We start from the raw sequence: 13,856 nt of genomic DNA, 5'->3' as shown, positions 1-13,856 counted from the left end.
GGTATTTTGTTCTTCTGATGCCGGCATCGACAACTTTTTTATCCCTGCTTCTGAAGGTCGCAATTGAGGCGCGCAGGAGAGCAACAATAGACAGTATGCATGGCATTGGGGATTCTGCCGTGTCATCTGAACAAACTGTTAACATTTGATTATAGGCTAGTTTCTGAAGCTCAACTTTTTTTGATAAGAATTGTCTACGTTGTATATTCCAAATGGACCAGAAGGTCCGAGAGTACAACAACGTACAAGAACAGCAAAGAGGAAAAGGAAAAGAAAAGAAAAAAGAAAAGAAAAATACAAGTAGGGCGATATCTCAGGAAATGGTAGACGCCCAATGCGACATATGGAGCTTAATCTGTTCTTTTGTAGTTCTACGGCTCCACAAAACCAGCGAATCCGCAATTCTTTTCCTGATAACAGCATCGGGCAGCCTAATCGCATCAAAGGTGCGAGCATTACGGGCTTGCCACAAATGAGTAGCACATGATGCGAAGAAGATGGGTCAGTATTGCTGCTGTTTATGCATTTCAGAGACAAAGCTTACTGAGGATGCAGCTGAAGAGGCTTTGTCAATCAGACCAAGGTGAGTCCAAAGTTGATGCGCCGGCTGACATCTCAAGAAGATGTGGTTAGCAGTTTCCATTGCCGGGCAAGTGTCGCAATCTGCATGGTCGATATTCTTCCAACATTTGCGAAACATATTGTTACGCGTGTTAAGGCGACCTTGAAAGGCAAGCCAAAGGAAAATTCGATGCTTCAAAGGTATCACCTTTTGCTAGATAAAATTGCAAGGCTCCCAGAGCACACCACGGAAGGTGAGAAGCTGATAGAAATAGGAGGTAGTTAAAGCCTTGTGAGTATGAAAGGATACCCTGATGTCTTGTTCTGTTGGTGAGGGCTGCAGCCCTTCGAGTACAGCTAGGAGGTTCTAGAGCTCTTGGAAGGCTGAAGCCGAGAGGTTTGGATGTAATTTTAAAGTCCAACCACCCTGGAATTGAGAGGCCACCGAACAGAAACGATCCGTTGCAAAAGAAAAGATCGTCGGATAGACTTCGCAGAGCCTGCCTTCACGTGTCCAAGAATCCATCCAGAACGAAACATGCTTGCCATTACCCAGGTGGCAGATGGTTGAGTCTTGAACAATTTTGATCATAGGAGCGATAGCTTTCCAGGTGGGTGTATCCTTAGCCCGAATAGAATGAGAGATATTTCTTTTAAGGTACTGATTTGCTAGCCATTTATAGCATGGTACATCTGAGTGCTGGAGAACTTTGGTGAGGGAACTTACATAGCAAAGCATCATTGTGGGCCGTAAGATCTCGAACGCCAAGTCCTCCAGTTTGTCTTGGTAGGATAACTTTGTCCCAGGCAACTAAACAATCGGTATGAGTGGAGTTTTGAGAGCGTTTCCAGAGAAAGGCCCGCCTTAGTTTGTCAATTTTTTCGATGCTTTCACAGGGCCATTTTAGGCAGGCCATGTAATAGCTCGGGATGGAGGAGAGCACAGCATTAACCATTGTTAATCGTCCGCCCCAAGATAGTAGCGTGGACATCCAGCTAGCGAGTCTGCGATCAACCTTCTGAATGACTGGCATTAACGAGACCGCTGTAAGTTTCTTCATGGATAAAGGAAGCCCTAGATATGTGCAAGGCAGGCTGCTGATTGTGCAGCCAAAAATTGCAGCAGCTTGAGAAGCTAGTTCATTCGGCATGTTGACTGGAACAAAGGTACTTTTGTGGTAGTTTATCTGAAGCCCCGAAAAATCTGAGAAAGCTTTTAAGATATCCTTGATTGCGAGGGCTTGAGATAACTCACCTTTTAGCAAGATCAAAGTGTCGTCTCCATATTGCAAGACCGGGAAAAAGTCCGTTGCATTAAGTGGGTGAGAAAGGATGCCCCGAGCGAAAGCAAGACAACACATACGCTAAAGAATATCCGTGAGTAGGATGAACAGATAGGGAGACGCTTAACAGAAATTTCCTCTCCTAGTTGACCATTCATCAAGACTTTAGCCTTACTGGAGTTAAGGATGGTTTTTATCCAGGTTATCCATCTATCATCAAAGCCTCTACTGGCTAGCATAGCGAGAAGACTGCTCCAGCTCACACTGTCAAAGGCTTTTTGAAAGTCTAGCTTCAGAATCATCATGGGTAATTGTCTTTTTTGAGCACATTGCACCAACTCAGAAGCTAGAGCGAAGTTCTCGACAATAGCTCTACCTTTTATGAAGCCAGATTGCATATTATGCACCAAATCTGGAATGACTGATTGTAAACGATTCGCCAGGACTTTGGTAATAAGCTTGAGCAAGCTATGAACCAACGAGATTGGTCGGTAGTGCTTGATTTCCAGTGGCAGCTCTACCTTCGGAATTAGAGTAATATAAGCCTGATTGATCCTTGAAATATCCATGCGATGTAAGAAGAAACCACTGAAGACCGCAAGCAAATCTTCCTTTAGGACAGCAGAGAAAGCTTTATAGAACTCATTTGTAAAACCATCCGGACCCGGGCTTTTGTTGCTAGGTGAAAGCTTAATTGCTGTCCAGATTTCCTCCCACGTAAAAGGGGCCGATAGGTGACTCAAATCCTGAGTATTATAAAGTGTGTTCAACTGCACTGTTGGCAAGGATAGCATGGGACAACCCAAAATGTCTGAAAAGAAAGATGTGGCAATGTTCGGTTTGTCTTGAATGTTAAAGTACTAGATATCATCTTTCTCAAGGACTTTGACAGTGTTTCTTTAGAACTGACAGTTGGCTGCGGCGTGAAAGAAACAGGAGTTTTCATCCCCTAGTTTGCACCAGTTTAGTTTTGCCCATCTTTTCCACATCATAGACTGCCAGGAGATGAGGCAGTCTAATTTTTTCTTGGAGTGTTTCCTGAGAACGAATTCAAGATCAGAAAGGAGCCGCCTCTCCTCAATCACTCCAAGATAATCAATGAGAATTTTATTATTTTCAATAAGCGTATGGATTCCGCCTTTCTTCTTTGCCCATGCACGAAGAGCTGCACGCACTCTTCTGAGCTTGAAAATGAATTTAGTTGCAGGCGAGCATATAGGGCGTGTACCTTTGTTCCAATGCTCTGTGATTAACTCCCTGACCTTCGAGATATGTATCCAGTGATTCTCGAACCGGAATATTTTTGAGACAGGTGAATGGAAGCTGAAATCCACAAGTACGGGTGCGTGATCCGATGTAGCAGCTGTGGTTGTGATGGCTGTTGTTTGTAAGAAGGCCAGGTTCCAATCAATATTGATGAAGGTTCTGTCAAGTTTAGCCAGAGTAGGGAATCTTAGTTTATTAGACCAGGTAAAAAGCATGTTTGCAATGTCAATCTCAATAAGATTCTGATCTTGAATCCATTCATTGAAAGCTTCCATGACTGATCAGTTTAGTCTATTGTTTTTTTTTCATGTTGGAACCGATACATGTTAAAATCCCCCAAAATGATCCAAGGCCCTGTCGCTGTATGTGCTGATAAGTTCAGACTCTGAAAGAAAGCAGGCCTTTGATCTGGCGACTAAGGGGCATAAACTGTTGTCAGCAAAAACTACTTGTTACTTACTGTCGAAGTGCAGGAAACTGACATAGAGTATAAGTCCTGTCTGACGAGGGTGCAGGTGATAGCAGGATTGTTCAAGCCACAAGAATTCCACCCGAGGTGTTAGCAGTTGGCTGAAAAAAGAAGGTCCGAAGTCCGACAGGGAGGAACTGAGCAGCCTTGAAGTAGTCAATATTGTCCAGTTTAGTTTCCTGTAAGCAAACGATATCTGGGCATGCAGAGCAGATTGCATTCATAATCAGGACATTTTTATCCGAGTCGCCAAGTCCTCTAACATTCCAGTCTAAAATTTTCATAGAACCAGCCAAGACTCACGACAAGAAGGAAAAATGCAAGAGACAGTAGACATAATGCTCATGAACAAAATAAATGCATTGCTGCAGCCAAACAAAACACGATTACAAATGCATAGGGGAAGACCAACGGGCCAAGGTAGTACTAAGAGGAGTACAACAGGTGAAACAAGAGGTAAACCAGGTGTGAAGCACCCAGGCAAACTACAACACAGAAAACCACAGACAAAAGAAGTAGAAGACAGGGGAGAACCGGGTGTGAAGCACCCAGATCTGCTACTAAAGAAGATGCAACAGACGGGCTCCAGCTGAACTAGTGGACTGCCATCACACATTGATGTTGAGAGAGCTTTCAGAAGAGGCCGAGGAAGGCATGGCCTCCACCTCGGCGATGATGCTGTCAGCGTCTAAGTCGCAAATCTCTGCCAAGGCCAGAATCTTGCTCTTCTCTGTCGGAGCTAGCGTCGACGCAAGCGGGAGGTCGAGGATGGAAGCAATCTCCTTGGAGTTCTTCATTTTCTTGGACTTGGTTGAGCTCTGGGAGGAACGTCCAGAAGAGCGTCGAGAAGTCGACGAAGCCGAGGAGGAGGAACTCTCCGAGGCAATGGCCTTGCGCTTGGAAGCGCGGTCAATGGAGCTGAGCCGAACTCCATCATAGAGGCGTTGAATACGTTTGCTGCGCCTTGGTGAAACTGGGCGTGCTGTAGGAGCACCGGCAACAGCAGGGTATGGGTGGTGGCGGCGGAGGTGGCGGCGATCTGTGGTGCAGGCGGCGCGGCGGCGACGACGATGACAGCGGGCGCTAGCGGCGTAGGTGGAGTGGAGGCGGTGGCAGCGAGCACTGGTGGCATAGGTGGAGTGGCGGCGGGGACAACGAGCGGTGGTTCCGGGGCAGGGGGAGCAGCCAGCGCGACAGGAGGCTGCGAAGCACAGGTAGAAGCAGCAGTCTCTGCAGGTGAGTCGTCGGAGTCGTCCATAACAATGACGAAGGCAGGAGCAACAGGCGAAGCTGGAGGGAAAAGCTGTAGGAGAGGTGGGAAGGTGTTGAGCGAGGCGGGATCAGGCTCTTGGTGAATGCTAGTACAGTTGCAAGAGAGCTTGGCAATGGCAGGCGGCAGCGAGTAGCAAGGAGCGTGGAGCAGCGAAGTGCAGATCACAGGTGACACCCAGCTGGGCTGAAAGCGGAAGGTGGATGGGCTGGCCGTAATGAGAGTGGGAATCGGAGGTAGGGTGCAGATGGGAGCGGTGGTGAGGGCTAAGTGTGCCTCGAGCTGGGTAAAAGCTGGGTGGATAGCAGAACTGACGTCAGAGGTCGGGTCAAGGGATAGAGTGGGGCCAACTCTGCCAAAAAGGCGCAAGGGAACATTTGACTTGGGAGGGTATCTGCAGTCAACGGAGGGGAGCAGGGGCAGTGTACGGCCAACAGCCTCATTGTCCTCTGGCCAGAGACTGTAAAGGAGTGAATTGCAGCTCTGTCTGGAGCGGATGCCGGTAGTCAAGTTAAAGCAGGGAAAGTTTCCGTCATCGAGGCGGGCGGAGCCCACCACGATCTCGCCAACAATGGTTCTGCCAGGGCTGAGCGACACCTCGAAGGAGAACTTGCAAGTGGTGGGGTCAAAGGTGGTGGCAGCGTGCGGAGTGGGGCTATCACAGGCAAGAAGCTGTGCCTTGAGGTGCCCATCCGTCTCCGAATCCGGGGTGAACTCGGAAATAAAGAGGAGCGCCGCCTTAGAAGGAAGCTTGAACTTGGGTTTGGCTGACATGCGCAGCATGGCCATGAAATCGCCAAAGGAAGCAGCATGCGGGTGTTGATAAGCACGATAGGCTCTACCTAGCAGGGCAGTGCCATTCTGGCTGACCCGCGCAGCACCGCGAGAGCAGGAGTGAGGGCCAGGCCGAGGAGGCGAGTCTCTCCGGGAAGGCGGTGGAGGGGGGATGTCTGAACGCGGGGGAACCGCGGGGTGCCCGAGCGTGCGGGCAACATCCCAAACCTCGTTGATGTAGACGTCGGCATAAGCGCGAAGCCCATTAATCTTGTGGAAGGACAGGTGATGAGGCACATGTCGAAGCGCCACTTTGGCCAGCACGAAGATGCCAGCAAAGTCTCCGCTGTGAACGCAAGCATGCTCTGCGTTGATCAGCCCAGCAAAGCCCGAAACACCGGAGGCAACGCCGCGCCTGTTCCAGAGCTCCAGAGGCATCTTCTCGAGCGAGAGAGAGACCACATGTCGGTAGGCAAAGGAGAAGGAGTTGGAGCCGGCGTGATGAGGCAGGATATCAATCCTGTGGCTCCCCACCATCAGAGGGCTAGCACGGAGAGCACGGGCCTGCTCGTCCTGCCGCTGCAAAAAGGCAAAAGCGTCAGCAGTGGAGGAGCCGGCAAAGCGGGCGGCGGTGATTCCAAGAGTCTGGTAGAACACCCGCTTGAGCCAGGGGAGAAAGTTGCGAAGGTTGGGGTTGATGTTGATGAGGCAGACGAGGGAGTTCTGGTCGTGGAGAAACGGGTAGTGGACGTCGAGAGTGGTGGGGCGGCCATGGATGACGGGCTCCATGTCAGCTGAAGGCGGCGGGAGGGGGACGCAGGCGGTGGAGCTTGGGAATGGGGTGGGGGAAGTGGACGGGCTGGCCTGGGGGAAATATACCTGAGCGCGAGGCTTGAGCTGAGGGCAGGAGCGGCGGGGGTGGCCAACGGAACGGCAAGCCCAGCAGACAAGTGGGTCACGACACTGAGCACGCCGGTGAGAGTAGGAGAGGCACCTAAAGCAGTGTAAGTGCAAGTTTTTTGGCTTTGAGGTATAGAGAAAAGATTTGGCAGAGGGGGAAGCGGAAGGGACATCTCGGGAGGTTGGGGCAGCTTTAGCAGAGAGCAGAGCGTCCCGATAGGAGGGGGCCGAAAGGGGGGGATTTGGGTAGCATGCGGGTGCCTAGGGAAGGAGGGAACACTGGCATGCAGGCCGCTAGGTGAGCCACGCGTGCCATAAATGCTCACAGGCGGGAAAGGACGTGAGACGGGGGGAAGCGGAGAAGCCGGAAGGCAACTTGAGGGATGAGTGGAGGCAGGAGAAAGACGGCCTGCGAGAGGGGAGTTTTGGGTGGCAGATCGCGAGGAGGGACAGGCAGGAGATACGCTTGAATGGGGCTGAGCAAGACCAGTCTCGAAGGGAGAAAAAGGCCTGGCCATAGCGGCAGAAGACCTGGGAAGAGAGGCGAGGGGTTGAGTTGAAGGAACTGGCAAGCTGGCGCGGCCCAAGTTGGCAAAGGCAAAAGCGACCCGCAGAAGCCCAGACTGGCAGAGACTGCGCAGCACAATTTCAGAAGCCACCTCAGGGCGGGCAACTTGAAATTCAAAAACCTGATCAAGCTGTTGCTGGACCCTGAAGTCCGCTGGGTAGCCCCCGAACTAACTGGCCAGGAGAAGACCGACAAACTCCGGCGAGAGGACAACGCCGTCGTTGAGCACGGAGGCCAAGAGCCAGACAGGGCGACCGGAGGAGGGAATAACCGGGCAGACGGTGCCGCAGAAGTAGCGGGACAACATAGTGTTCTCAAACCGCACTCCAAGAGGAGGCGAACGACTAACATGCGACGACAGCTTACGACGAAACCCTAGCACGATCAAGGATGGGGACAACAAACATGCATCAAAAAAAGGACAAGGGAAGAGGAGGAGAGGACTTAGCTTGAAACCTTGAACAAGAGGCCGTGTAGACCAGGACAGGACATTGCCACCAGGTCCACCATGATCGGTAGTGCTCTATGTACGTGCCATAGCATAGACCATTCAGGAGTGCAAAACCTCGAGACCGTCCAACTGCTGGTGATGGAGCGGTGCGCGGTGGTGGAGCGACGCGACGCGCCAGTCGTCGAGCTGCTGGTGCTGGTGGAGCGCCGCGCGGGTCGTCGAGCTTCTGGTGATGGAGCGGCCGGGCGCGGGTCGTCGAATCGCGGTGGTGGAGCGGCGTCGCGCTGCACGTCCTCGTCGACAAGCCGTCACCGAGAGTCGCACGTGCGTCACGAGATCATGACGGCAGCTGGTCGATCGAGAGCGGTTAATTGGATCCCCGCAGCAAACTGTACGCAAGGAAGATAATTTTTTGGAGTTGATTTGAATGACTTGGCCCCTAGTCGATCCTTCTGCGTGGCGCGTGGTGCCGGCGTTTTTATTCCGCTTCGATTCGGTGGGCGTGGGGAGCGAGGGAGAGGATGTGTGCCGCGGCGGCGGCACGGCTGCCGGCGTTGGGAGCCCACCGGAGCGCCGCCTGCCGAGAGGGAGGGGGATTTGGCTGGCCGATTGACCACTCATGTGAACAATAGATCTCTATTCATTTTGTACGTCTCGTAAATGTTTACTCTTCTCCAGTTTTTTAGCTGGAATCATGTATACATTGATTTACTGACATATGTTCAACGCCATATATTACCAGTGTATGTTTCTCTGCTTGCATTACAGACTACAAAGTAATTTCTCCGTTTCATAATTCTTGTCAAAATATTACATTTATCTAGACACATTTTAGGAATAGATACATCCATTTTTAGTCAAATTTAAGACAAGAATTATGAAACGGAGGAAGTATATAGCAACTGATGTAACTATTGCTGGCCTGAACTCTGAAACCTTGGCGTGATCGTGCGCCCCGTGCCAATGTTGAGATCGGATTTGTGTGTATCAGAAGTTTGAGTTTGGAAACGTATCGTGGTTTTTCCCTTCTCATTTTGGACCCATTATATCCGGTGGCTTATCTTCAGTTACACTAATCACCAAACCGAACCTGATCGTATTATGGCTAGGAGTGCACGGGACAACATTTACGAGAACCTGATAATGTGATCCTCTGGTCAGATCCCACGCGAAAGCCACGAGCACCGCCTCGCTCTCTGCACTCTGCTGCTGCCGACCCATGGCTCACTGCTGACTTCCCCATGACCCCAAATACCATTTCGCGATCCATCTCCCCCCCGCCGCCACCACCCCACCCCACCTCACTCCGCACCGCCTGCTGCCGCTGCCGCTCCACCGCCCAGCTCCCATCCCCACCGCCGCATCGCCTTCCCGATGTCCACCCCGTCCGCGCCGCCGCCCTGCCCGCACCTGGCCGCGCACCGCCTGACCTCGCGCCCGCTCCGCTTCCTCCGCCGCTGCCTGCGCGTGCGCCCGCTCGGCCGGCCCGAGATCCGCCGCGACGCGCGCGAGGTGCCCCGCTGCTCCCCTTGCGCGTCCTCCACCTCCCCGTCCCCGTCCCCGCCCCGCCTCTACGCCTGCCTCTCCTGCGCCGCCGTCTTCTGCGCCTCCCACGCCGCCTCCCACGCCGCTACGCCCCCCTCCCCGGGCCACCAGATCGCCGTCGACGTCGACCGCGCCGAGCTCTTCTGCGCCGCCTGCGGGGACCAGGTCTACGACTCCGACTTCGACCACGCCGTCGTCCTCGCCCAGTCCTCCACCCTCTGCCCCGCCTCCACCTCCTCCGCCTCCGCCCCCTCGCCCCGCAAGCGCCGCCGCGTCGACTACCGCGCCTGGGCGCCAGATCCGGCCGAATCCGCGCTCATGAGCTCCGCCGATCCCGCCACCTCCGCCCGCGCCGCCGCCGCCGCCGCGCCGCCGGGGCTCCGCGGGCTCAACAACCTCGGCAACACCTGCTTCATGAACTCCGTGCTCCAGGCGCTCCTCCACGCGCCGCCGCTCCGGAACTACTTCCTCGGCGATCGCCACAATCGCTTCCTCTGCCCGCGCCGCACGCCCATGAGGCACCGCGCGGCCGGTGCCGACGCCAAGGCCGCCTGCCTCGCCTGCGATCTCGACGAGATCTACTCCGCCACCTTCTCCGGGGAGCGCACGCCCTACAGCCCGGCCAAGTTCCTCTATAGGTCCGGATCTCGCGCTCTATTTGAATTGGTTTGATGTCCTTGTGTGTTTTTAGGAAAGTGCTCTGCTTCTTTTGTTATGCTGGGTTCGTTGCGTATTGGGAAAGTTGAGCCGTTTGGTTAAATGGCTGTGTGAAGTGTTGTAACTCTGGGCAGGTAGTCTCGTTTGAGACAATGGATTGTATTTTGTTTAATGCAAATGATAGTATTATGTTTGCATTCTATGCCATCGAACTGTTTGAAGTTAGATCATGATCATGCAAATTGCAATGCAACGATGGAAGCAAAGATATTAGACATGCAACTAAAGTGGCAAGATCTCCTTGGTGGCAGTACACACTAATTATGGCCTGTTTGATGCAATGCAATGCCCTCATAGATACAACACATGGTTATGTTTTTATGTTCTCATTTAATTCCATAAGTACTTTTGGCATGCCTACCTGAACATTCGTTGATTCTACCAAGTGAAAAAGTGCATGAGCACCTCTTAATTCTCTAAGGTCACCCGTTTGACAGGTCCATGTGAAGGTAGCATGCACATTTGCTCTATTGTTGGATTCTGTTGAATTTTCCTTTTGTTTAAGCCATATTGTTAACTATTAAGTCATAGTATTGCATAACTAAGTTCAGTTCTGGGCTGTGGCAGTATGTCTTGGTACTCATGTGATAGTATGCGAGTATGTGGCATCTATCTTAGGTACATAAGTTATTGCTAGTCTTGCAAATACTTTGTGAGGGCTTATCAGTAAGTTCTTTATTTTCCTTGGGGACAAACTGTTCATACCTTTGCTTCACACAACATGCGGAGTATGTCCTATGGCTATTTTAGAACCTGTTGCCATCATACTGAGAAACGGTGCAGCTCAGACATCTCCATGTTTGTAATGTTTAAACTATGTGAAGTCTTTTTACTGCTCATTTTGCTTTATGAGCATGGACTTGCACAAAAAAAATCTGGTGTACTACCTGTTTCTTCTGGTCTATGAATGAAACTACTTGATTTTCTTCTGATTATCATCGTTGTGGTTTGTTAGCTGGTGGCAGCATGCATCAAACCTCGCAAGCTACGAGCAACAGGATGCACATGAATTTTTTATCTCCATCCTTGACCATATTCATGAAAATATAAAGGATGAACAGCACAAATCACATGAACAAGGTAGTTAGCTTCTCTCTTTCTACTATTTAAATTTAAAAATTGCATATTTTTCAATGAATTTGGATATTGGGCTAAACAGCTAAATTTTGGAATATTACTCTCAAGATAATCACATATTGTGTATACAGTGGATGCCATGAGCTGGGACATCCTTTCTGTTCAATCCCTTCAGTTCAGTCTCTTACGAGTTGCTTGGTGCATACCCAGTGTGGCTCTTTAATGTTTTTACTTGTTGGTCCTATTTTATTGGAGGACAGCTCTGCATCATGATACTCAATAAGGCAAAGAAGGGAAAGCTACGGAAAAATAATCATCTTCCTGTGCTTGTCTTTTTTTCTCTGATGATGTGCTTTACTTTTGTCTTGTTGTTGATATGCTGGTCTATGATTTGTCGTGAGAAAAATAATCAGCGAAAAAGAAACGGTTGTCGTGTATTTTTTTTTTCTATTTCTTTGTACATGCTGAACTGCTATTTATATGTACAAATATATTCTCTTAATGTTCTTGGTTCTAACCTTGATTTCTTCTTTTTGGGTCCATAATAGGCCATGGAGACTGTTGTATTGCACACCGGGTCTTTTCTGGTATCCTGAGATCTGATGTCATCTGCACAAATTGTGGGTTCTCATCCACGACTTTTGAACCTTGCGTGGACATCTCGTTAGACTTGGATGCTGGGTCTAACAATTCTCTTGCAAACCCAAAGTTGCATGCACGCAATGGTGAGAGGAACTTAGCTGGCACAAATTCTAAGGTATCAACACTCATGAGATGTTTGGAGCGGTTTACCAGAGCTGAGAGGCTAGATGCTGAACAGAAGTTCTTCTGTGAACGTTGCAAAGAGAGGCAGGAGTCCCTGAAGCAAATGTCCATTCGGAGGCTTCCATTAGTTTCCTGCTTTCACATTAAGAGATTTGAGCATTCCTCAGTTAAGAAGATGTCAAGAAAGGTTGATCACTCATTGCAGTTCCCTTTTTCTCTTGACATGGCACCTTACCTGTCATCCTCTGTTCTCAGAAGTAGATATGGGAACCGCATATTTCCATCTGAAGCCAGTGATTCAGATGCAGTTTCTGAATTGTCATCAGAATTCGAAATATTCGCGGTGATCACACATAGTGGTAAACTAGATGCTGGCCACTACGTGACATATCTCAGGTTAAACAATCTCTGGTACAGATGTGATGATGCATGGGTAACCAGAGTTGAGGAGCATACTGTCAGAACTTCTCAGGCTTATATGCTCTTCTATGTGCAGAAGACGCTTTACTATAAAGCTTGTGAAAGAGCTGGTGCAGTCTGATTTGGAACAAGCATCGTGGGCCTTTTCTGCACCAGCAGGAAATACAGTCATCAGCGTATACAACATAGTTTCACCTGGAGAGAAATGTCTGGCGTTTTCATATCCCAGCCAGCAAGGCAGACGGTCAAAGTTTTGTGTTCTCATTGACCTGATTGTATCAGAGGTTTGATTTGGCGATTTTTCAACAGCCAGACACCCTAAAGGAAGATGGACGGATGCCTGAAATTATGCGTTGTATTATCTTGTTATCCTCTGATTAATGAGTTTCTTTGGGGGTGTTTTTCATTAAACTGAAATCAGTTCATTAATTTGTACCATTGGTGGTTGGTGGTGAGGGTGCTCTGGCCAATTGTACTGGAAACCAGATTGGTTTGAGCGAGCAAAGAATTGGAATATGTAGAAGTGAGACAAAAGGGAACCTAATTTTTGATGTGTTCCTTTCAGTAACTGAATGCCATCTCTACTGAAGGTAGAGTTTCTTCCTGATACCTGTAGATCATTCTGCCTTAATCATGTTCCCTTGAATTTACTCGTTCTTGCTTCTACTCTGTACTTCATAGATGAGCTTAACAGATGAGATCATTTTTGCCCATCTTGTTTTGCTCTGCCTTTTTTTTTCTTTCAACTGTACATATTCATGTTTGCTTGTAGCATGTGGATCGTTCTCCCTTTCTGAACTGTACTGTCATATTGATGCTTATTCTCCCACATGTGGCGCTATATTACCCCACTGGTTTGTGTTGTGCACCTTACACTGTAAGAACAATGCCTGTACATGGGTTTGCTTGTGTTATGAGGCTAATAAAACCTTGCATCTCAATAGTTAAAAGTAAAATGTAGACAGTTCAAAGATGCAAACCTGTCAAAATTGCCGTCGTTTTCAGCACGGAGAGATTGAAGTCGAGTTGGGCTTGCGAGCCAGCGAAGCGATGGAGACTGGAAGAGAGGAATTTGTTCTAAGAAAAAAGGAAGAGAGAGGAATCCTGAACAGCTTTACTGAGGAAGAACATGTGTCATCAGGAAAAGGATCCGATGTCAGATCCGATCAACTCCTGCGAGGTCGACGCCGGCCGGTTGGCTGCAAGCTTGGACGCTGGGCAGAAAGAAGCCCGCAGCAAAAAGACCACAAACTGTTTGGGTAGCATCGACTCAGATTTCTGCCGTGCAGCCAGCACAGTTTGCCAAAAAAAAAAGGCGTAACAACTTCAAAACCTTTGAAGAATCTATCCGAGGGTTCTGTACCCGCTGGTGATAATTAACCACCAATCCTTAGCTCACCTACAATCTACAAATGCACATCCTACCACGAAGCGTGAGATATCTGCGTTCCGGGAATGATCAAACCTCAAACGGCAGCCCTTTTCTGAAACTGCAAGGGACAGACAGCGCACGCTACGCCTCCCACTTTCCATCTCGCATTCGCTGGCCGGCGTGCAGTCACCGCTGTGCTTACCCAAGTGTGTACTTTCCGGGACGAATACGCTGATTACTAAAACAGGGCCCCGAATCTGTCAGTGTCGCTTTCACTCTCTGGGACACGCGATAGTAATCAGCGGTAGAGATGCAAGTTAGCGGGTTGTGCTTCCAAAATCAAAAGCGATCCCCAGATCTCACCTAACCGGCACGACTAGATTGAATAAACTGAAGAAGTACACGCTGCCATCTCCCA

General features: G+C 49.8%; 1 protein-coding gene across 1 annotated transcript; it reads left to right on the top strand.

Annotated features, from left to right (window-relative positions):
* Window positions 1-8,660: 8,660 nt before the first annotated feature.
* LOC100831999 (ubiquitin carboxyl-terminal hydrolase 22) lies at window positions 8,661-12,895 on the top strand. Its single transcript, XM_003579336.4, has 3 exons — window positions 8,661-9,725; window positions 10,760-10,884; window positions 11,430-12,895. Exons 1-3 carry the CDS (start codon window positions 8,917-8,919, stop codon window positions 12,185-12,187), a joined length of 1,692 nt encoding a protein of 563 aa, XP_003579384.1. The 5' UTR covers window positions 8,661-8,916; the 3' UTR covers window positions 12,188-12,895.
* The last annotated feature ends 961 nt before the right edge of the window (window positions 12,896-13,856 follow it).

Source organism: Brachypodium distachyon, chromosome 5 (assembly GCF_000005505.3).
Source record: "Brachypodium distachyon strain Bd21 chromosome 5, Brachypodium_distachyon_v3.0, whole genome shotgun sequence".
Taxonomy (NCBI): domain Eukaryota; kingdom Viridiplantae; phylum Streptophyta; class Magnoliopsida; order Poales; family Poaceae; genus Brachypodium; species Brachypodium distachyon.
Note: the sequence above shows the minus strand (reverse complement) of the source record. Positions and strands in the feature narration are given on the sequence as shown.

Coding starts and splice junctions, on each gene's coding strand:
- LOC100831999 (XM_003579336.4), top strand. CDS start 8,917: ATGTCCACCCCGTCCGCGCCGCCGCCCTGCCCGCACCTGGCCGCGCAC. Junction 9,726..10,759: donor CCGGCCAAGTTCCTCTATAG/GTCCGGATCTCG, acceptor GTGGTTTGTTAG/CTGGTGGCAGCATGCATCAA. Junction 10,885..11,429: donor GCACAAATCACATGAACAAG/GTAGTTAGCTTC, acceptor GGTCCATAATAG/GCCATGGAGACTGTTGTATT.